The 21,357-nt window shown below is 40.2% G+C and overlaps 1 protein-coding gene and 1 long non-coding RNA gene across 5 annotated transcripts; both read left to right on the top strand.

The window, feature by feature from the left end:
* The first annotated feature begins 1,639 nt into the window (after positions 1-1,639).
* On the top strand, positions 1,640-2,688 carry LOC138405998 (uncharacterized). Its single transcript, XR_011239673.1, has 2 exons — positions 1,640-1,958; positions 2,220-2,688. It is a non-coding gene; the product is annotated as an uncharacterized lncRNA (long non-coding RNA).
* An 819-nt stretch (positions 2,689-3,507) lies between these two features.
* Positions 3,508-19,921, top strand: sap30bp (SAP30 binding protein). Of its 4 annotated transcripts, none has more exons than XM_020083601.2 (11): positions 3,508-3,669; positions 4,277-4,386; positions 6,471-6,515; positions 9,945-9,984; positions 14,956-15,044; positions 16,971-17,062; positions 17,255-17,367; positions 17,456-17,514; positions 18,348-18,398; positions 18,487-18,577; positions 19,139-19,921. In XM_020083601.2, exons 1-11 carry the CDS (start codon positions 3,576-3,578, stop codon positions 19,318-19,320), a joined length of 966 nt encoding a protein of 321 aa, XP_019939160.1. In that variant the 5' UTR covers positions 3,508-3,575; the 3' UTR covers positions 19,321-19,921. The 4 variants fall into 4 exon arrangements, with proteins under 4 accessions (XP_019939160.1, XP_019939162.1, XP_019939161.1 ...); XM_020083603.2 differs by lacking the exon at positions 19,139-19,921 and adding an exon at positions 18,981-19,132; XM_020083602.2 differs by lacking the exon at positions 18,348-18,398.
* Positions 19,922-21,357: the final 1,436 nt, after the last annotated feature.

The following is a 21,357-nucleotide window of genomic DNA, read 5'->3' as shown; positions in this document are numbered from 1 at the left end:
ACACGTCTTAATTTTGTTAAATTGTTTCTTAAAGTTACTGTGTCCCCGCGCTTGGGGGGCTATTATTATTGTTGCATCATAATGTTTTTGTATTATTTTTATACTTAATTTTTTTATTTATTAAGATTTATAATGTTCGTTGTTATGATTATAATAATCTTATTAACTTACATGGAGGCAGCAACATAATAAATTACATTCTAGCAAACATTTGTGTATTTTCACATCCAACATAAACAACGCAGCAATTTTATACATTTTCTGGCCAGCTGATGAATCCAGTGTCCAATATTTACTCCTTAACTCTATAATTCTTGAGACAAATTAGCAGTGTTACATTTGCTAATGGAGCTATTTACTCAGTGTGAATTTTGATAACTCAGTATTTAGCATTTGGCATTTTTGCTAAAACAGCAACCTGAGGAAGCAAAGGGAGAAGTAGAGTGAAGAGTAAACCAAACTGTAAAGCTGTGGACCACAAAACCAAAACAATCAGCTAAAAGATGCCATAATATGTGTAAAATAAAGATTTGTGCAGCTTTAAGTTTGATATAAATCTTTCCTCCTAGCACACACTAACCCCCTCCCTCTGTCCTCCCTTCTTTCAGTCATGTTACTCTTCATGATCGGGCTGTCCTGTAGCCACTGCTGCATCAGTGGGAGGCCTAAATACCAGGCCTCCAGAGTTGAGCCTCTACAGCCCGAATGAGGAGGAGACAGACTCCATCCTCCATGTAATCATTCCCGATACAAGGCCTTTACTTCAACTCACAAAAAAAGGAAATGTTTCTCTTCACTGTCATTTCTTGGAGGGGATGAAAGGGATTTCATCAAGAGAAGAATTTGGCCATATTCCCATGATATTCCCAGTCCTGGCATGAAGAGTCATGTCACTGGTACCACGTAGATCAACACAGTGGGACGACTCATCAAGACTCATCAAAGACGAGGACAATGAATCAGCGAGTGAGCTCTTTCCAACAAAAACCTCACGGATGAGAGATACAGTAGGAGAGCTGATATGTGCTCGATGACACACTGACCCTGTTGTGATCAATTCAGTGGTTTGACATCCTTCTGATATTCAGCAGGAATGTGATAAACAACATGGAAAATATACAGACATTCAAACCTGTGTATGTACAGTGGATGTGGATTTCCCTTGGTAGTTTCAATGTTTTCACAAGAAACATGCTGGTGTAGAAAATAAGATCGCCCTCTGCTGGTCCAGTGAAATAAAACATTTTTTTGTACATTTTCTTAATGGAAATGAAAGCTGTTTGTTATTTGATGTACAAATACTTATCTATTCTTATTATATTGTTACATAGAAGTGTTACATCTGTATAATGAGGCACTTGAAATAAATGCTCAATTTCTTTAAAATAAAGTTTTTTCAAGGATCAAATGTAAACATAGTACTGTAGTGCGAATTTACTATGGTATAATACTTTATTCTAATAATTGAATCTACATCACTTCAACACTGCATCATTTTATTCACACTATTCCTGTGATTGTTGATGATATTATATGATTTCTATATATATTTCTCCTTTGTTTTCTTCATGTGACAGAATTGTATTGATAAAAAAGAAACAGGAGAACCTTTATCAGACTGTTGCACACCTTCCTCATTATCAGACTTCTCCTTTGCCAGCAGCGGCCAGTATTTTGAATAAACATTAACCAGGAGCTGTTGCTTGTACTTTGCTGTGCCCTCACACAGCATTGTGTTGCCTTTAAAGCAAAAAGGGAACCGTTGATGCTGGACTGCTCTTTGCACACTGACTTCAAACTGTAATGTTTGTGCGGAACTCAAATACCTCCAGGGCTGTGAGTGGATCAGGAAAGCAGCTGAAACTGTGTGTTCTCTCACACCACGCTATACTCACTCTCTGTCAGGAGTCACTGAGCCGTGAGGAGGGGATCATTTAGCTGGACATGGCTGTGCATAGGTGAGTTATTGACCAGGAATGTGTTGAGTGACAATGGTTTTCAATATCAGCAGTTGTCTATGGAGCATGCTGGTGAAAAACATTTGAGCTTTTAAAGTGTTTTTATGACTTTAGAGGTATTTCAGTAGATTATGTGGCTCTGTAGACTCTTTAAAGCATGATTAATGGCAACGTATTGTTTCACATCATTATCAGATGGCTTTCATATCGAGATTCTTCGTCCATTTGAGCTTTTATCTGGTTTTATTTCCCCTTGTGCAGTGCATCAGATCTGCAGAACCCCACAGAGTTACCAGAGGACTGGGTGGAGTGGTTCCTGCATCGGGTGCATCAGGAGCCATGGGCGCTGGGTGGTGTCGTGGTCATAGGATTGTTTGTGCTGGGAACTCTGTCTTTGGTGGTCTTCGCTCTGGTGTACGGATGCTGCTGCGGCTCAGCAGGAGGCCAACGAAGGAAGAGGAAGTCAAAGAAGCATGGAGTGATTTAGACGTTTGAGAGGAGCTGTCTCACTGTAGCCTTTACAGTAAAATGAATGTTGACAAGATGGAGAATTTGTTTGAATTTAACTGTCCACCTGTGGATTATTTTTGACATATAATGGAAACTTGATCGGATGTTTCACTGCTATTTAATTACACATTATAAGTTATATTGCCCACATACATTTTGTAAGATATCAATTTCCCCAACATGAATTTAAACTAAATAAAACTATTTTGCTATGCCTTTACATTTTGCACTGTGTTACTTGTCTGTGTGGTCAGGTTAGTACTGACAACCAAGTGATGATAAGAAAAACATTTTGCTCTACAACAATACTCACCAGTTCCTTTTAAAATGCATCTATATTTTTCAACAGGAGTTAAATATAAAAGTATAAAGTAATGGAACTTTCAACATTAATCAACATAAACTTCTGCACTTGAATGATATATTCAATTCTAACCTTCAGTGGTGGAGGAAGAACTCAAACTTTTTACTTCAATAACATTACAAATAAATTGTAAAAGTGCCACATTAACTTTCCCACTTGAATAAAAGTCTGTACTTGCTTCGTGAATATTTTATTTTCACTTTTACTCCACCACATATATTAACAAATATGTCTACTTTCTACTCCTCTACATTTTTACAATGCATCTGGTTAAAGTACATCTTCTTGAGTAAAGTGCAAAAACATATATTATGTACTTAAAAGTACATTAATTAAGTAAATGTACTTTGTTACATCCCACCACTGCTAACCCCAACTTAACATGTCATGCTCCAAGTATTCCATGACATAAACATGATCAAACATGAAGCACATATGTTAAACTGGCATAGTTATATACAGAACACAGAAACAGAAGGTTAATGAAGTACACTGACTTTAATAACTAACAATAGAAAACAATCATAGATGGAAAACGGAAACAACCAGTTTTATTAATGGTTTTATTCTTGAATAAATAAAATAAAAACAACATGCAGAGTGAAACCGCACCGCCCCTCCCTGTGTGCTGACCTCACTGAACAAACACACCCAACGGCCGCTGGTGACGTCATTGCGCTTGCGCAGTCCGAACTCGTGACGTTATTATTCCGCGACCAGACGTTTATGCGACTCCCACAGCGATGGCCAGCGGTAAAAAGAGTGCTCTACTCTCCTCTTTGGCGGACTATGGAGACGACTCAGAGCCCGACTCGGACCCAGAACCGGAAGAGACAGGTGCATTTTAATAGTTTCAAACATTTTAAGAATAGTTTATGAAAACGCTGCTCAGAGTTTTATGAATCTCTCCCCGGAGCTTCACGCTAGCTAGCAGCACGCTAGCTAGCCGCTAGCAAAACATCGCTAGTTTCCATTTAGTATTTGATTTTAGAATAAGTTCAATGATCAGTCTTATAGAGTTAATTCATCAGAGGCCAGTTTGTCCTCAGTTTGTCCTCAGTCTGTCCTCAGTCTCTCGTCAGTAATATTAGCTGGCCCCTAATGGCTGTAAAACGTAACGGTGTCGTGTTCCAGTTGAACTAGTGTCTGATGAACTTCTCTGTCTGTTTTCGTTGCAGCCTCTTTTCCAGCATTTCCCTTCAAACTGTTGCAGACAAAACTACATGGTCCAAAATAATCTCAAACTAAAAATGTTCATATCAGTCGATATCAATAAATATTGCGATACATTATATATGGTTGTTACTTTATAATTGCTCCATGTGGTTTACTGATTTAAGACTTTGATCTCATCTTTTCATTTTAGTGCCAGCTGTTTTCCTCTTACAGTGTTTTCTCTGTGTTCTGTCCCTGCACCTCATTGTTTCTTCCTGTCCACCACCAGAGGGGCGTGGAGTGGGTCTGGTGTACAGCTACGGTGATGATGATCTGAACCGGACTGAGGATATCGAAGACAAGGTGTCTAGAGATGAAGACAGCAGAGAGAGCAACTCGGTCAGTATTTAAGTTGTGAATTCTCCTCTCTGACTTTTATCATTACTGACCAATCAGCTTGGTCAGGTGTCAGAAAATATAATGGGATACTTTGACATGTTGATGATGCACAGAATCCTTACGGTCCTCTGGGGGCACTCATAGGTATCGCATTGGGTAGTAGCTGCATCAAATTTTAAATTGCATAAAAAACCAAATCACTTATGTTTGCTTAGATGTAGGATGACTGGCATCTAGTTCCTTCTATTCCATTGACATTTAACTAAATTAAAGAAATATATATTTCTACTGTTGCAGAGTCTTTTAAAAATTCACCTGTTGGGATTTTCTTGTCATAATAATCTGTTGGATAAAATGGTAATAATAATTGTATCATATTGTGATTTATTATTACAGTTATTAATCTATTATTCTTTGATTTAATCAAATCATTTAAAATGTATCTGTCACTTGTGAATGAAGCCTCTGCTGTTCAAAAAAACCAAAGCAATATGAGGTGATAATAGTAATTTGCCGTCTTGAATCTAGATAGGAGTTAGATGCAACAACAACAATACAGGCATGCATGGAGTGTGTGACAAAACATACTCTTGCACAATATACGGACATCTGAAAGGCACATACTTATGTGTATATAGTGGTCTATATAGTGATTATTGAGTGATTACAGACACAGCCCAATAAACTCTTTTACTATCAAGAAGCATTGTAAACAGTACAGCTGGATTATACAGATAAGAGCCACAGTCGAGTGCTCAAAACAAATGTCAGACTTAGGTGTTGCCTGTTGTACATCACATTCCAGAGAGTCACAAAGATGAAAGGAGGTAACGGCTGCTATTCAAATACACTTCCAATTTACACGGTGGAGAAACATACTTTTCTTGAGTCTCTGCTGATTGGTTTATGAATGATTTATTCATTGAATTTACAGAAAATGTGCCGGTATCACATGTATAGCTACGTTGGGACGTTTTGGTCACATCACACTGCCCTTACCGTTTGACTCATTACACGTCATCACCATTATAAAATGTGTCTTGGTTGGTGCTTTAGATGCAGAGACTTAAGAGCTTCATTTAACATGAAGATCATTTTATCATAGTTCTTAAATGTTTAGCCCGACAATGAAGTGACACCACAGCAGATATTAAAGGTTCTTTGTCGCAGCGTCTCAAACAGGGTGTGTGTGTGTGTGTGGGTGTCAGTGAACCACCAAAACTCTTTACACAGCATTGGGACTTAGTATCATTCTCAATTTAATTGACTATAATGCTTCTTTAATTCTGTTAAATGTTTCTATGTGTAAGTATTATACAAATACAATATATGCAGTTTATAACGTGTCCAGAAAAAGAAACAACTACAGTATATGAATGACACATTACAGTGGTCCATCTTGTCTATATACAGATGCAGCATTAGCCTGTAGCCTCAGATATTATAATAAGAGTTCCATCAATATATGTTTGACACAGTGCCAACAGAAAATAAGCAGAATACATTTCACCTAGGAAGTTACATTTCTGTTTTATTGGTGTATGTTACAGTGACGTTTTCTTTTTCTGGTCACAGAAGAGACGGTACATAATTTTAGAGCCTGAATGATTTATTGGTTAGCAGATAAAATCTTCTGATGTAAGCCTTTCACAGACGTTAAGAAGGTTTTACAGACTGTTTTCCTCGTAACATAAAAAGTGTTTTCTTAATTGAAGTTCTATATATTTGTATTTGTTGTTTTTTTATTATTGAAATTACCATGTTATACTCACATTTCTTTGCAATAAAGGTTGGATAACAACATCTTAAGAATTATTCCCAACTTTTAAAATTATTTATTGGCTGGTATGATTTACTCCCTAATTACTTATTAATTTACCTCCAAATATCCACATTTGTCGTCCTCTGATTTTTATCATGATGAACAAAGAGAGCAGTGTGTAAACAGAGTTGCTGAACTCTCTGGCAGTCCATTGTTGTGTGCTGCTTGTCATCTGCTTTGTGCTGCTGCTTGGTGCCTTCCTCCTGGTCCTCTGTCCTCTTGGTCCTCTCAGTCTTAACCCTGTGCATTTTTGTTTTTATAGGAAATGGAAGAATCTGACGAGGGAAGGGACCCAGATGATGTGGAGGTATTTAAACACCCACCTGGTGACGTGGGATGGATTGGATTTGGAAATGGATCAAGTCTCATTGATTTCCTATTTGTTTTGTAACTAACCAAGCTAGCGGCTGGCCGGCACTGTTAAATCTTTCACAACATGCAGTGAAGACGCATGTTCACTAGATGGTGCTGCGGTGTCATGAATGCCTGTTTGAATAACAAATGAAGATTCATGTAGATGAGACCAGGTCAGTGAAATCTTCATGTGCCTTAAAGCTCTTCTGAAGTGAAGAGCTGGACCAACAGTGTTGTTTGTCAGAGCACACTGCTTGGACCTGCACGGTTGCACCTTACTAACCCCACCGTGTGTGTGGGTGTGTGTGTGGGTGGGTGGGTGGGTGTGGCGAGAGTGAGTCACAAAACGAACAAGCAGAAACAAATACAAGTTAGAGAACGCCTGCTCTGTCTGCGGCTTTGTTTTACAGCTGGTCTTTGATTGATCTTAATCTGATAAACTCACTTTCTGGGAGAGTTTTCTTCCGTTCTGTACGGTTAATGACGCGGACATTACAGTTCCGACAATATAAGGATCTGCTGATTTGGTAATTGTAACCTTGTGCGTCAGATGTGAGATTTCACAACACTGCATTTCCCTGCATCATTCCCAAGTTGAAAAAACACTATTCCCAGCAAGTTCTTAGTAAACATAAATCTTTAAGGTATTTGTAATGTCTTTTTTTCAGGCCTTTTTTCTGCACTGACACGTGTCAGTCACACAGCATGTCTTCTGTGTTGACATTAAGTCTTATCTGTCTTTGTCTTTTCACTTTTCATTATCTTTATTATTCATTACAGTTATCTGTGACTGTATTGACTATGAAGGGCACCTACCTTTCACAGATATATCTGAATCAGCACTTACGTTTTCTGGTATGCTCAGCCTGTTGGCATGAAAACGTTCCCAGCCTTCCATTATCTATCTGTACTGCCTAACCTTTTAGGGTTGTGGGGGAGCTGGAGTGAATCCCGGCTGACTTTGGGGCGAGAAGCAGGTTACATCCTGTACAGGCCGTCAGAGTATTTTATGCAAAACCTTTATTTGACAGAATGAACAATGCAGAAATTATGATTTGTCAAGTTTATGGTTAAACTAAAATATTTTTCTTCGTCATGAGGGTTTGATAACATCATCTTTAGAAATGATTTAGGTGTAAAAATACTTATATTGGATGACATATAGCTTTAGTTTTGATACAGTTCTTCCTCACTGTATATAAGAAGGTCACAGTCACAATACTTGTTCCTTATTTAACCAGAGCAATGAAATAATTATGAAGTCTTTTGGTTTGATGGTGTGTGTTGGTCGGCTGCTCTGTGAGTCGGTCTGTCCACCGCTTTGAACCAAAATTTACACGTTCAGTAGCAAATATTCACTATGGATTGGTCCAATAGTTGATATTTCACATTTATGGTTGGTTGAAGTGATGATGACATTGCTTTGGTACTCTTGATTTTGTATCAAGTGCCACTACCTACCACAGTAGTTCAGACCAGCAGTGTCCTATGAGGGAGGAACTACTTACAGCTATGGTAATGTCTTAGGTTGCAGAACAGTGAGAAACATGGTTGAAGGCACGTATTGTAAGTCGCTTTGGATAAAAGCGTCAGCTAAATGATATGTAATGTATGTAATAGAGCAAAGAACAAAAAATACCACATAATACAACTGGAGAGCATTTTTCCTGAGACACCCACCTACTCTTTCAAACCACCTTTTATTTTATTCAGATTTTTAGATAGCTTCAATCATAGCCAACTATTGTACAACTCCTGATATAACTCCTGTTTACTCGTTCACTGAACCTGATGTGTACATTTGTCCCAATACTTCATTAGTAACTAAGTGTTAAGCAAAGGTGGTGTTTTTACTATGTAGCCAAACAATAATCTATGCAGTCCAGTACAACAGTATAGTATAGTTTGGTAGCTGCTTGGTTAAACTGGTTTGCAGTCTATGTGGCTCTGTTACACAAGACAGATGGATGACGTGCATATGCAGAACCTACAATTGGATTAGAAGTGTTAGTTATTGTCATACTGTGGAATCAGATCCATATATATACAATGTTTGTCTATTTGTGACTAAAAGCTTGGTATTGGTGATACACTGTCACTCAAGTTTTATTATCCCAAATATTCATTCAGGAGAAAATCAGCAGTTCACAGGGAAACTATTTTAGCCTAACACTGGCGCTTTTAAAGCTTGGTTTGTTAATCCTGTAAAAACTAGCAAGAGCAGGCCACACCTAAAAAAAAAACCCCAACCAATACATCCCACCCCCTCCCATCAGCCCTCTCGTCATAGCTACACTCCCCAAAAAAACAATGAATATTCACGGGCTGACAACCACTAACCTGACCTTTCCGTGACTCACTAGCTTCTGGCTATCGTCTCTACTTCGGCAGAGTATATCTCTTCGTCTCAAGATGTTCATGTGCCACAATCGGGCAGGTCAGTTAGAGACAGACAGAATATCAAATAAAAGATACGAATGTTTCAGAAACAACCCATCCTGCCTTTAACACCAGTTTTCTTCAGTTATCTTGACTGCATTCTTTTTGTTAATTTTGTTGGGTTTTGCTAAAAGCAGTTTGGACTTTGATCTTAGCAGCTAAATTTACCGGCCTCGAAGACATTTCATCAGTGCTGCAGTTTTTTTGTGACCCCTGACTTTTCTGTGATGGGGCCAAACGGGAAAGAAACGTCAGAATTAGGATCAGTGAAACGATTGAGGTCTCATGGCTCCGTCTCAAACAGCAGGTGACTTTTTTTGTCCTGGATTTTTGCCAGCAGCTTCTGCAATGCATCCATGCCATTCTGTCCTCCGCCCCCCCCCTCCTTGCGATTGTAGGACAATTCTTTAATGTGCCTGTGCTGTTGCTAGGTGACAACGTGGTCCCTGTGAATAAGGGCACTGTTCGTGTGTGCTGAACCTGTGTTATGCCCACAGTGCTGGCACAACAGGCGGCATTTTTTAGAGGTTGTACATGACTCCTCCTCCTGCTGGGTCAGGGCCTTCACTGGTAACTGCCTGGATTTACTGTTCTGGTTTCTTTGCTTCTTAGAATCTATTCTCCTGTCAGCCTCTGTTCTGTGTGCGCGCTCTGTCCCATTCACATCTGTGATTTGTGGGTTTCTGCTACTAATGGAATTAACTTCCTTTTTCCAGCTCCACAGTTTCACCAGAACTGGCTTTGGCTGTTAGAGCAATTCACCTCATCAACCTACTTGTAAATAACAAACACTGCCCAAGCTGAGAACATTGTTCAAAACAATCTACCACTGGTGCTGTTCATGTTTCCCTCCACTGAGGTTCACGGTTTGATTCTCCTCTCTAGACTTAAATATCATGTGTATCTCTCTGTCTCCCTCCTCCCTCTTCTGTTTTTTATATAGATCTCAGAGGCAGAAAGAAAGGACCCCAATGAGCTTGTTGGTGAGTTCACACGCACGCACACACACACACACACACACACACACACACACACACACACACACACACACACACACACACACACACACACACACACACACACTAATCAACTTTTAAAGGATGAAGTTGGCACTTATATATCCACACAATTCATTGTTCATTTAAACGAGAATCATTTTTGCATCTAGGTTTATATTCCCTTCACCGTGTCTGTGTCCAATAACCATTATAACCCTGGCCGACATGGTCATTTATCAAAATGAACATGAGTACTGCACTTTCTTTGAGTTAATTCCATATAAACTGCATAGTCCACAAAGCTGTTTCTAACTGGCCCCAGGTGACTTATACAAACCTCTGGCCACCAGTAGACTGACAGGTGGGTTATGAACCTCAGTGGTTAATGAGTAATGACTGACCTGTGCTGATGTGTGTGTGTGTGTGTGTGTGTGTGTGTGTGTGTGTGTGTGTGTGTGTGTGTGTGTGTGTGTGTGTGTGTGTGTGTGTGTGTGTGTGTGTGTGTGTGTGTGTGTGTGTGTGTGTCAGCATCAGATCATACAGGAAATGACTGATCAAGGGAGTGGCTTTGGAAAGTAAACTGCTATGGTACCTGCAGGGAAAAAAGGCATCAACAAATATTTCAAATAATATTATGTTTTGTTCATCCAAGTAGTTGTATCTGTTTTAATTATTGTTATATATGTATGTATATTTATGTTATATACACCGATAAATGTGTGAAAATACAAAAATAATTTAGGTTTCCATGATACTCACATATTTAATAATAATAAACTTCATTTATAGAGCACTTTTTAAAAACAGAGTTTACAATGTGCCTTGACAACAAAGCAAGAAAAGTAAATACGAGAGTAATAATCAGCGGGATGTGACAAGGAGGCCGGACAACCACGATTAGGTGGTCGGAAACAAGGTAGTGTTTGAATTAAATGAGTAATAATAGAGCTTTGTCCCGTGAAAACTTGAACCCATACAAGCAGTAATATGACAAGTAAAATATAAGGTGAAATGAAAACACAGTAAAAACACAACATCACATGAAAGCAAGGCTATAAAAATTGGTTTTAAGAAGTGATTTGTCCACTATGATAATGGGATAATTGCATATTGTGTCTGAAAAACTCTTTGATTTCAACTTAATCGACCCTGTTTAAAAAAACTGTTCTAATCCTCAGATGGAAATAGTCCTCAGTAAATGCACTAATGACCTTTGTTTTAGTAAGATTTTCAAAAAAAACTGCAGCACTTGGCTGTTTTGAACAAAGCTTTTCTTAAAATGGATCTGTGATAAACATAAACCGTATCTTTTTGACCCACCCTTACTGGCAAACAATGGGCTTGAGGCTGTGTTAAAGACGGGGTGGTCACAGAGTAAAGGATCTTTTTTGACAATGATAAAACATATTCACGTATAATAAAACACATTTATAGTTGGATAGAATATAAGAGTCAGGCTTTGACTCATCGTTGTGTCGGCTGGGTGTTGGTGCAGTGACTGTGTGAATCACTAACTGGCCCCAGGTGACTTATACAAACCTCTGGCCACCAGTAGACTGACAGGTGGGTTATGAACCTCAGTGGTTAATGAGTAATGACTGACCTGTGCTGGTGTGTGAGCATCAGATCATACAGGAAATGACTGATCCAGGGAGTGGCGTTGGAAAGTAAAATTTTCACGCTGTCTGTTGTTTGTTTATTTGGGCCTGTAGCTGTATGCTGATTATACACCACAGCACTCATCCTCATTACCTCCACCACAGAGGTTATGTTTTCACCCGTTTCTTTGTAAGCAAGATTATGCACAGACTATTGGACAGATTACCATGAAACTTGGTGGAAGAACGTGGTATAGGTTAGAAAGGAACCCATTCCATTTTGTTGTGGATCCAGATCCCGAGGGGGTTCCAGGATGTTTCTATCACATTGTTAGATAGGGCACGTTTGAGGGTTAGGGTTTAATTCCTTAGAGATGTATTTTGCATAGAAAAATGAATTCATCATATTTACTTTATCAGTAAGAGAGCTTGACGGATCATGTCCACAGATTAGCTCCCGCTCACCATCACCACAAGTGCACTACAGTAGCAGAGTGTGACTCATACTCGGGGACACTTGACATTCCTGCAGCGGAGCTTGTCTCCTCTGTGTTGTCTGTCAGTAAATGTCACAGTGCGTCTGGCAAAAGGCCTCCTGTCAGTGGGCTGAAGACCCCTCTTTGTCCGTTTACTGAAGGGACGGACTGTCTGTCCAGAAAGATCCCCAGGGCACAGATTGTGGCTTTCTGTCTGTTTTTCAGGAAGTCAGATGGTAATTTTGATGCCGAATATAATCTTTTCTCTGTCTGTTTTTCCCATGTTCCCCCCAACCGTGCTGGTAGTATATGAGAATATTCCTTGCACATCAAGCTGGATGACAAACAGGGATATTTATTACACATACAGTGATGTATTCAGTGTCACTGTGGAGGCTACAGACTTTGTTTTGGAGTTTAAATTAGAGTTTCTCCAACAAGGCCACAAACATATCAAGTAATCCTCCTGTTGTGTGGGGCAGATTAGTAGGCTTCCACAATCCTAAACCGTGTTTGTGTGCACCCATGTGAGAGTTAACTGAAATACCCAGCTACCACCGAATGCATGTGACTCATCAGACTTGTCTTGTCAGGATTTTTGATTGTTGCCGCCTCTACAATATTTCCTGTGAACCGTACAATTAGTTACATGACCATTTGTTGTTCATGTAATTATAGAGCTGCTTACGTTTTTTCTGTTAAGAAATGGTACGAGCCAGGATACATAACTACCTTAACATATGTGTTCGATCGATTTATCCGTTGGCCAATTCAAAAAAAGCTTTTCAAAGACATCAGTCTGGGCATTTATGTTTGCAGATATGTGGTGATATGAAAGCTTTTATTTTACAGAATAAACAATGGAAAAAAGATGCACATTTATGTTAATATATTACACAGAAAATGGTTTATTTTCTTAATTGTTCTATGTCTTTGGTTGTATTTGTGTTTTCCCCTTAAATATAGTTATTCATAATAAAATGTATGGTTAACAAACAGTAAAATATAAAACGTCAATTACATTTATTTGTCATAAGGGTTTGATAACGACACCTTCAGTATCAGATGTTTATTTTGATATAAATAGTGGCCCATATATCAGCATTTGCCTCAAAAAATCTATATTTCTGTTATGTCTTGCGTCTCCGTTGCCCAGTGAGGGGGTAAATCATAACTTTATCAGCTAGGGGGCACCACTGAGTGGAGGTGCTGCTCCTCTGACTTTCCAGACAGATCAGACTGGCAAGTCTGAATCTACACATGTGAATCTGTGGTCCCTCTATGGTCCCACATGATCAGCAGGTCAAATACAACAGCAAACATACTGAAGGGAGGAAAGGCTGCAAAGGGCTTGTCAGTATATAGCAGCATCCTGTCGACACGCACACACACACACACACACACACACACACACACACACACACACACACGCACTTTAAAGTTCAGCTCTGGCACTGTCCCACATGCGGGGGGTTAGTTCACTGTGGATCAGTGACATTTATGTCAACGGAAATAGTTTAGCCTGAGCAGATGAACCACAAGCCGTACAACCTCTCCTTCTCTGCAAAGTTTTTTCCTCCATTTAATAATAAACTGAACTGAAAGCAGTTTCTAGTGACTGATCAAAAAATTACATCAACAAGATTACAGATCTGACCAGACATTTAATGCAAACGTTGACACAGCATAGATGTGGAACTGTGTAATGGCAAAAATGTGGTCCTCAAAGCTATATAAGCAATGAGTTTAGAAACCATTACATGTATGATATTTACATTAAGATGATTTTGAGATGTAATATATTTAAATGTAGATCTACATTTCTGTAAATAATTTAGGAATCTGTTACTATCAGATGATGTTAAAGTGTTTTCTGGAAAATCAAGGTTGAAAACATTTGTAGTTGCTCATGTTAAGATTATTGTGCAGTTAAAATGTTTGAGTTTTTCATTGCTCTTTTGAAACCATTTGAAGAATCCTGAAGTAAAAATGTACATTAAGTGTTGAGCTTGAGCACACTTTTAAAATTTTCATAAAATAAAAACTCAGCACTGGTCAGGCCATAACGAGGTTTAATACCCATCTTCAGTTATGGGTTTATTGAAATTCGTTCTGAGGAATAGTGAAAATCATCATAACATCAAGTGAAAGAAGTCGACACGGTTGAAAGAGTTTCCAAGAATATTACTGTGGAATTTTCCTCTTTAATGTTTTAAGAGAAGAAGTGTTCAACAGAACATAATGTGCACCAGTCCAATCAAGTTTTTACTTGTAGACGATCTGCACTGACTGTTGACAGGCTCAAGCTCCTGATTCGTGCATACAGCAAACAGCTTGCAGTGTTTATGACTGACAGCGCTGAATGACTCTAAGGACTATCTGTCTGATTGGGATGTAGAGTGACACTGAAGAATTCCTGGCCTGAAGTCAGGGAAAGCAGAGAGCCAAGTCAAGCTAGGAGAGCAAAACACGGAAGGGAGGGAGGGGGGGGAGAGGAGCCTCCCTTCTCCTCACAAGCCCCAACAACAGCCACTCCCTGCCCTGCCCGAAACATGCACTCCTCATACCACTCTGCCCTATAAAACCCACCGGCACACAGACTCAGGGGCCATGATGAACAACAGAGTGCTCAGGAATTCACCCACAATGTTTCCTTAACACACAGGGAACATTTCTTTAATTAACCAAGCTTGTCTCCAATGCATACCCATATCCCACCTTTCCTCTGATATGTCATGTGATAATCCAAACCCTGTTTCACCGTCTTTGACAACAGCGGCCTCTTACTGAAACCTTAGTCTGCAGGTACAGACACACAGGTACAGACTGAAGTAAGAATCATACAAAGGGGACTCATGTTTATGTTTTTGTCTTCCTGTCAGCTCTTTTCTCAGAGAAGGTGAGGAACATGTCACCAGATGAGATCAGGATCCCCCCTGAGCCCCCCGGACGCTGCTCGAGCCAACTCCAGGTAGACAATCCTCCATTGTCACGTGATTATTCAACCAAATGACTTCAAAGTTTTACTCTCAGTGCTCATCTACTGCTGCTGTCATATTGTGTATACAGTTGGGATGTATCTACAATTACATCTGGTAATCTGAGCAGTGAGGAGGGTTTGTGGACGGACGTAGCTTGGGTTGTGTCCAAGGCTACATGCACACTACTACATTTTCAAACTAAAATGATTTCTGTCCCCATAACGGGTTTAATCCCCGTCCATACTAACGTTTCTAAAAATGCATATCCATGCTATTCGCAAAGACATCGGGGTCAGCAGCGCTTGTAATTACAATAATCAGCACATCTTTGACTAGTTTTAAACTTGGATAAACTCTTTCCAGTAAGTAAATTCATCCCACCAGAAGATAAAGACTTGTCCTTGTCTCCCTAAAGGAGCATATAGGTTTCATAAGCAGACGTACAGTCAGAACCAGCCCCTTTTGGCACACACACAACGTTCGAGAGCTTCGGGTTCAAGGTCAAAAGTTAAAAATGCGAGTTTCAGGCCTCACTCAAAGACGAGTTAACATGGTGGCAGTGCAGTCAAAATAACCTGTTCCGCCACGCCGAGTGATTATTGAAGAAGTTTCACTTGTTCCCTCTGGGCTTCAAAAATACATTCCAGTGGCGGCGTAAATCCTCAGACTCGCCCCTGTAATTAAAACAGCACACAGTGTCATCTTCTCTCAGTTTACTTTCACAAGCATCTCTCTCTCTCTCTCTCTCTCTCTCTCTCCTTCCCTCTGCCCTGTTGCTGTTCATTTGGTGCGGTTTACTGCAACCATGTTTGTTCTGAGAGGAGCTGAGGCAGGTCGGGGCACACAGCTGACTAAGTGAATAGCTCAGCAGTTTCCCTTCTGGGCTCACACCCCTACCGCCTCCACCTACCCCACCTTTAAGTTGATCAACTAATGATTCACCTCACCAGAACTGCCTGGATATCCCTGCCCTTGGGTGATGTATGGGCAGGAGCATGTGTGCGCTTAGGAGGCAATTTGACAAAAAATTTTATTGTTTCACTGCATTTTTGTGAACGAGTAGCTTTTGCAATCAGAAGCCATAGCCTCAGGATTAGAATATGCCCCTAGACTATTCCTTCAACTGCATTTGAGAACGAGAACAAGGACTTCAAGAAAACAGGATTTTTATTAGAGCCCAACCTATAAATCTATTTAATCTGTAGGTAGGAGCCTTTCAGAAGGCATATCAGTGTTGCCTTTTATGTCCACAATGCAATCTTTTACAGATTAAACCAAGCAGAAAGATGTGCATTAAGCGTAAAAAAAAAAAGTCAGCATGATTGGGTCTGGAGTTTCTCTAGAGTTTGCCTTTCACATATGAACAACGTAGCAGGAGATTCTTCGCTCAGATGAGTTCACAACAACACAGACATTAAATTCCACTGCAGGGGTCGCATGTTTTTGTTTACATCGACACTGGCGTCAGCTTTTATCACCAAAAACCCTTGTCTGTGTCCTCTACGCCACTTTTTCATCCAGAGACATTGGTTGTTTTTTTGCGTCTGCCTTGTGTTAGACACGTCATTAACACGCCCACTCACTCGCTGTCCTTTTGAGAGCAGCGTTTCCTTCCCCTATCTTCATCCAGGCCTCATTTATCACTACCATGGTTACATCTGCAAACTCCCTGTGGCCTCATTGAACCTGGTTGTTAAATGTTTCCACAAACCTTTTGTGCAATGGTCCTTTTCACACTCAAGTCTCACCGATCATATACAGTGTGTGTATAGGTTTTGTTTATGTTATGGCACTGACGGCATGTCCTGCCAAATGTGGAGGAAGCTGAGTCATTGCGGAGGTGTTGGTCTTCCCACGCTGATGTTTGACCTGCTGACGGTTCATGGCCTCCATCGATATGTTATGTGTCGAAACAGGAGAAGATCCACAAGCTGTACGAGAGGAAGCTCCATGGAGATTTTGACACAAACAGCCACATCCAGAAAAAGAAAGAATTCAGAAACCCAAGGTATGCTTCTCAGTCTCAGGTCACACCCAAGCCAACAAACTCTCACACACACAAACACACTGAGCGCTATTTACACATGATACCAGATGTGCTTAAACAAGCATATTCATTTTCTCTACCCGCAAACGAAAATAAGCAACAAGTGTTTTCAAGTGTCTTATCAGGTTTTATTCTCTTCTTATCTGTTTTCAGTATTTACGAGAAGCTCATTCAGTTCTGCAGCATAGATGAACTGGGAACCAACTACCCTAAAGATATGTTCGATCCACATGGCTGGTCAGAAGACTCTTATTACGAAGGTCTAGGTAAAACAGTGTTACATTAGTCCACACAGTTGTCTCTGATCCCAGCTTTACACCCATACACACACAAGCCTTTTTTTTTTCCTTTCAGCTAAAGCCCAGAAAGTGGAGATGGACAAACTGGAGAAAGCCAAGAAGGAGCGGACCAAGGTGAGACGAGCAACGAAGTCTGCTGACGCTTGTCTTTTTTCCTGCATCAGGGGGGCAAGTCTCCACCAGCTGCGCTTATTTTGTGCTTTGCGTACTTCATCAGAAACACGCAGGAATCAATGCTGCCAAGCTCTGCTCTATGTGTCAGCAGGGCGAGCCCAGTGAAGGTTTACAGCTCAGCCATGCCCCTTCGTGTTGAATCTTTCGTTGAAAGCTCTCTGCTTTTGCTATTTTCCATTTCAGAATCAGAATCAGAATTCTTTTATTTGCCAGGTATGTTTGCACATACAGGAAATTGCCTTGGTGTAATTGGTGCACTACTTATGTACATAAAACAACAATGTAGAAAAACAACAATATATAAGAAATTGTATAAAATAAAATAGAATAAAATAAAATAAAATAAAGTAAAGTATATACATATATGCAGTAACAGAGTAGTAATAAATTATAAATTATGTGCAGGTGGTGGGGTGTGGTGGGGTAGAGTCAGTGCGGTGCAGAGTCAGTGTGATGCAGGGGGCTTGTTTGTGAGCCCCACTGCCACGGGGAAAAAACTGTTCAGATTTGAAATAGTCAATCCAAGGTAAATATCATGTGAGTTCTGGGGCTGGGAGCTGATAGGTGTCTGCTTTAAAAACTTGCACAAACAGTCATGAGCAGCATTGTTGCAGCAGCCGTAGAAAGAAAGCGGACTTGAAAGAACATGTACCCAACAGGAGCTGTTCTCTGATTCTCCACTGTGAAATGCAGTCAGTGGTATGCACGCTACAGTAATTTAGTAAGATGTGAGAATGAAACCTGACAGTTATTTTCTTCCACTCACTTGTCAGATTCTGCCGACGTGCCCTTTCGGTGGAGCTCCTCAGCATTCTGTCGCAGTTGTAGGTTAAAAACTGTGACACATCAAAGAGCAGCAGGAGGTGATTTGTGTATATACAGTAAGTGTCTAATGTTCTGTGTGTTTGATAGATTGAGTTTGTCACGGGGACTAAAAAGGGCACCAACCCCTCCAGCACGGCGGCGTCCACCACCAGCAACACCACCACCTCCACAGCCACAGGTAAACATGCACCACTGCAGCACCTGTCAGACGTCATCATTATACTGTACATGTCAGTTTATACATGTTTAGATTAGCCCCTCAGTGTCGGCTGTCTAACCCCTTGGCATAGTTGGTTTCAAATCTTTCTGTATAACAATAAAATATTCATGAATTATTAATTTTGATAATATATGTATTTATGTTTAGATTTTACACAAGCCCCCAAAAACCCTTATTGGTCTTGCTCTAGTTACGTTATTACTCGACTTGAGCTCCAATGATCGTGTTGAATCTATAAATTGTTTGCTGAGTTTATTTTTTAAAGTATATCAAGTCTAGTATTGTTTATAGGCATGTCCACTCGCTAACAGGATTCCTCTTCCCTTTCTTTTGGCACATTGCTTCTTGGTACCACCTGTAGATCAGTGGAATCTCCCACATCAATTGCATGCATGTGTAGACAAGACAAACCTAAAAACATCCCGACTAGTTGTCAAAAAACTCCACAGTGCCACTCAAGTAAAGCCAGGAGGCCTTTCCTGCTGATCTCTCTTTCACCGAGTCTCCTCTCATCAACAGACGCCCAGAAGAGAAAAAGCAAGTGGGACTCTGCGATCCCTGTGACCCTGGCCCAGCCCACCCTCATCAGCACCACCACCGCGACCCTGCCTGCCGTCGTCTCCGTGACAACCACTGCTAGCGGCACCAAAACCACCGTCATCTCTGCCGTGGGCACCATCCTAAAGAAAGCAAAGCAGTGAACGACGAGTGGGCAGTCTGTCTGCATGAGTGACTTGAAGCTGGAAGATGTACGTTATCCTTCGCTCATTATATATATATGTGGAAAAGATGCAGAGCGAAGGCAAACGGACTGATGGACACTTAGTATAGCTTTTTTTTTTTAGAACAAACCCACAAACACCCTCTGCTACACACGGACAAAGACTTAACTGCCTTCTATCTCTGGGAATTTATCTGCACTATTGTATCATACAGCCAAATTCACCGTTTGGTGAGAAAACTCAAAGACCCACTGAATATAAGAAAGTGATGCAGGCAGATCTAATGCTGGTGAAACATGTGTGGTTCTTTTTTTGATTTGTCGGCAACAGTTGTTTGTCTGAATGTGACGGTGACGAAAAAGGGTTCCAAACAGACGAGTTAGAAATATCTGAACTGTTTTTTTATTTTTATATCCATGATTCTGGTGCAGTATTTTAATGCCACCTTCAGCAGTTAGCTCAACATGTGCATCGTTTTTTGTTTTTCATCATCAGCATATTTTGGCTCTGTAAGATTTTTTACCCTTGTACATATGTGTTGATGATAAGGTGAATAAATGGATCAGATGTTGCCTTTTCATATTGTCTTATTTTATTCTTATTTTTTATTGGATCAGATACAGGTCGGGGGGGTTATCTATTAAAATTGACCTTCCCTCTTGTTTACTGTTACAAGCTGCAGATCATTCTTCAGAACCTTTCACACTGCAGCATAGTAACGCTGGGCGCAGTCTTTTAACTAAACACTGAAAATATGCAAAGATGAACTCTGTTATCTAAATGCTCTCTGTTTGTCTTAACCTTATCCTGAATTCCCAGTGATTTCAATGTCATGAAAGTTGCACAATCGCCTGCAATTAAAGATTTCCACTCAATACACTTTCAAAATCTGGTTTAGCTGGATGACTTTAACACAACAATGTTTCAGCCAATTATGAAAGTAATTCAAGATCTTTGAATCATGAATTTAAATGATCCTAAACAGCATATGGTAACTATACTTATCCTCTTTCTTCAAGCAATTTTGAATAAAATGTCTCTACTGTTGAGGGATGAAAACACAACTTGCAGTGGCCTTAGATAACTGCCACTACTGTTGTAGTACGTAACAACTACTGTTAGCCAACACTGCAATCTCACAGGATGTTACTCCCACAGTCATTTTCACAGTTGCACTCCAAAAACCAAGCAGCGAAGCATGAGCGACTACAAGTAACCCAAAGAAGATAAGGAGACAAACACTCTAATTCCAACTTGTTAAGATCAGTGGTGCACCTTGGCAATGCCTAGGCACGAATGTGGGGGGTGGAGCTTCTGTAGGAGCATTTTTTTTTTGCAAATATCTCGTAGAATCAGTCACCATGTCATCATCTGTAAGACTTGAATACCTGACTGAAGAAAATGTAGCTTCAAACAGTAGGTCTGATTAAAACCCTGTCTTCATTCAGAGGATGATAAAGGTGTGTCACCTGGGTGTGAAGCTGACTCCTGCACAGTCACTGACGCTACAGTACAGACTGAGGTTGAAACCTGAGTCATTCAGTTGAATTGTACCCACATTTGGAAACAAGCCACTACAGTCATGCATTTTTGGTACATTCGATGAACGCGTGTCCGTTTTCTTTTTGTTGCGCTGCATGTTACGGCAGAGCCTGGAATTGAGTTAAGGCACAGTTCCTTCCTGTCTGACATGTTGCTCCTCAGGGACGGGGGTGGTTATACTCGGTTCCACACGTTGCAGAAAAAAAGAATCGCTCTTGCAGCTTGAGTGACTGAAGATAGAGATGACTACATGAGCCACAGTGTTTAGACGAGTGTTAGGCTCCCTGAATTCGCTGGATACCTCCAGCAAGGCCCGACTCAGGCACTCATGGTAATCAGTCCTCTAAATATACAAGATTCTTTTCATCAAGATCCATAAATTATTCTGAGGGAAATCCGTCAAAACGTCGAGAAACTGTCCAACACCAATAATCTGAACATCAACCTTAACCTTCATAAAACAATTGTTATTAA

This window comes from Paralichthys olivaceus, chromosome 21 (assembly GCF_024713975.1).
Source record: "Paralichthys olivaceus isolate ysfri-2021 chromosome 21, ASM2471397v2, whole genome shotgun sequence".
In the NCBI taxonomy this organism is placed as follows: domain Eukaryota; kingdom Metazoa; phylum Chordata; class Actinopteri; order Pleuronectiformes; family Paralichthyidae; genus Paralichthys; species Paralichthys olivaceus.
This window is presented reverse-complemented; position numbering and strand designations above follow the sequence as displayed.

What these genes read in the sequence shown, in the direction of transcription:
- sap30bp (XM_020083601.2), top strand. Translation starts at nt 3,576, where the DNA reads ATGGCCAGCGGTAAAAAGAGTGCTCTACTCTCCTCTTTGGCGGACTAT. An exon ending in GGACCCCAATGAGCTTGTTG is followed by an intron (nt 9,985 to 14,955) that starts GTGAGTTCACAC and finishes TCTTCCTGTCAG; the next exon opens with CTCTTTTCTCAGAGAAGGTG. An exon ending in GCTGCTCGAGCCAACTCCAG is followed by an intron (nt 15,045 to 16,970) that starts GTAGACAATCCT and finishes GTGTCGAAACAG; the next exon opens with GAGAAGATCCACAAGCTGTA.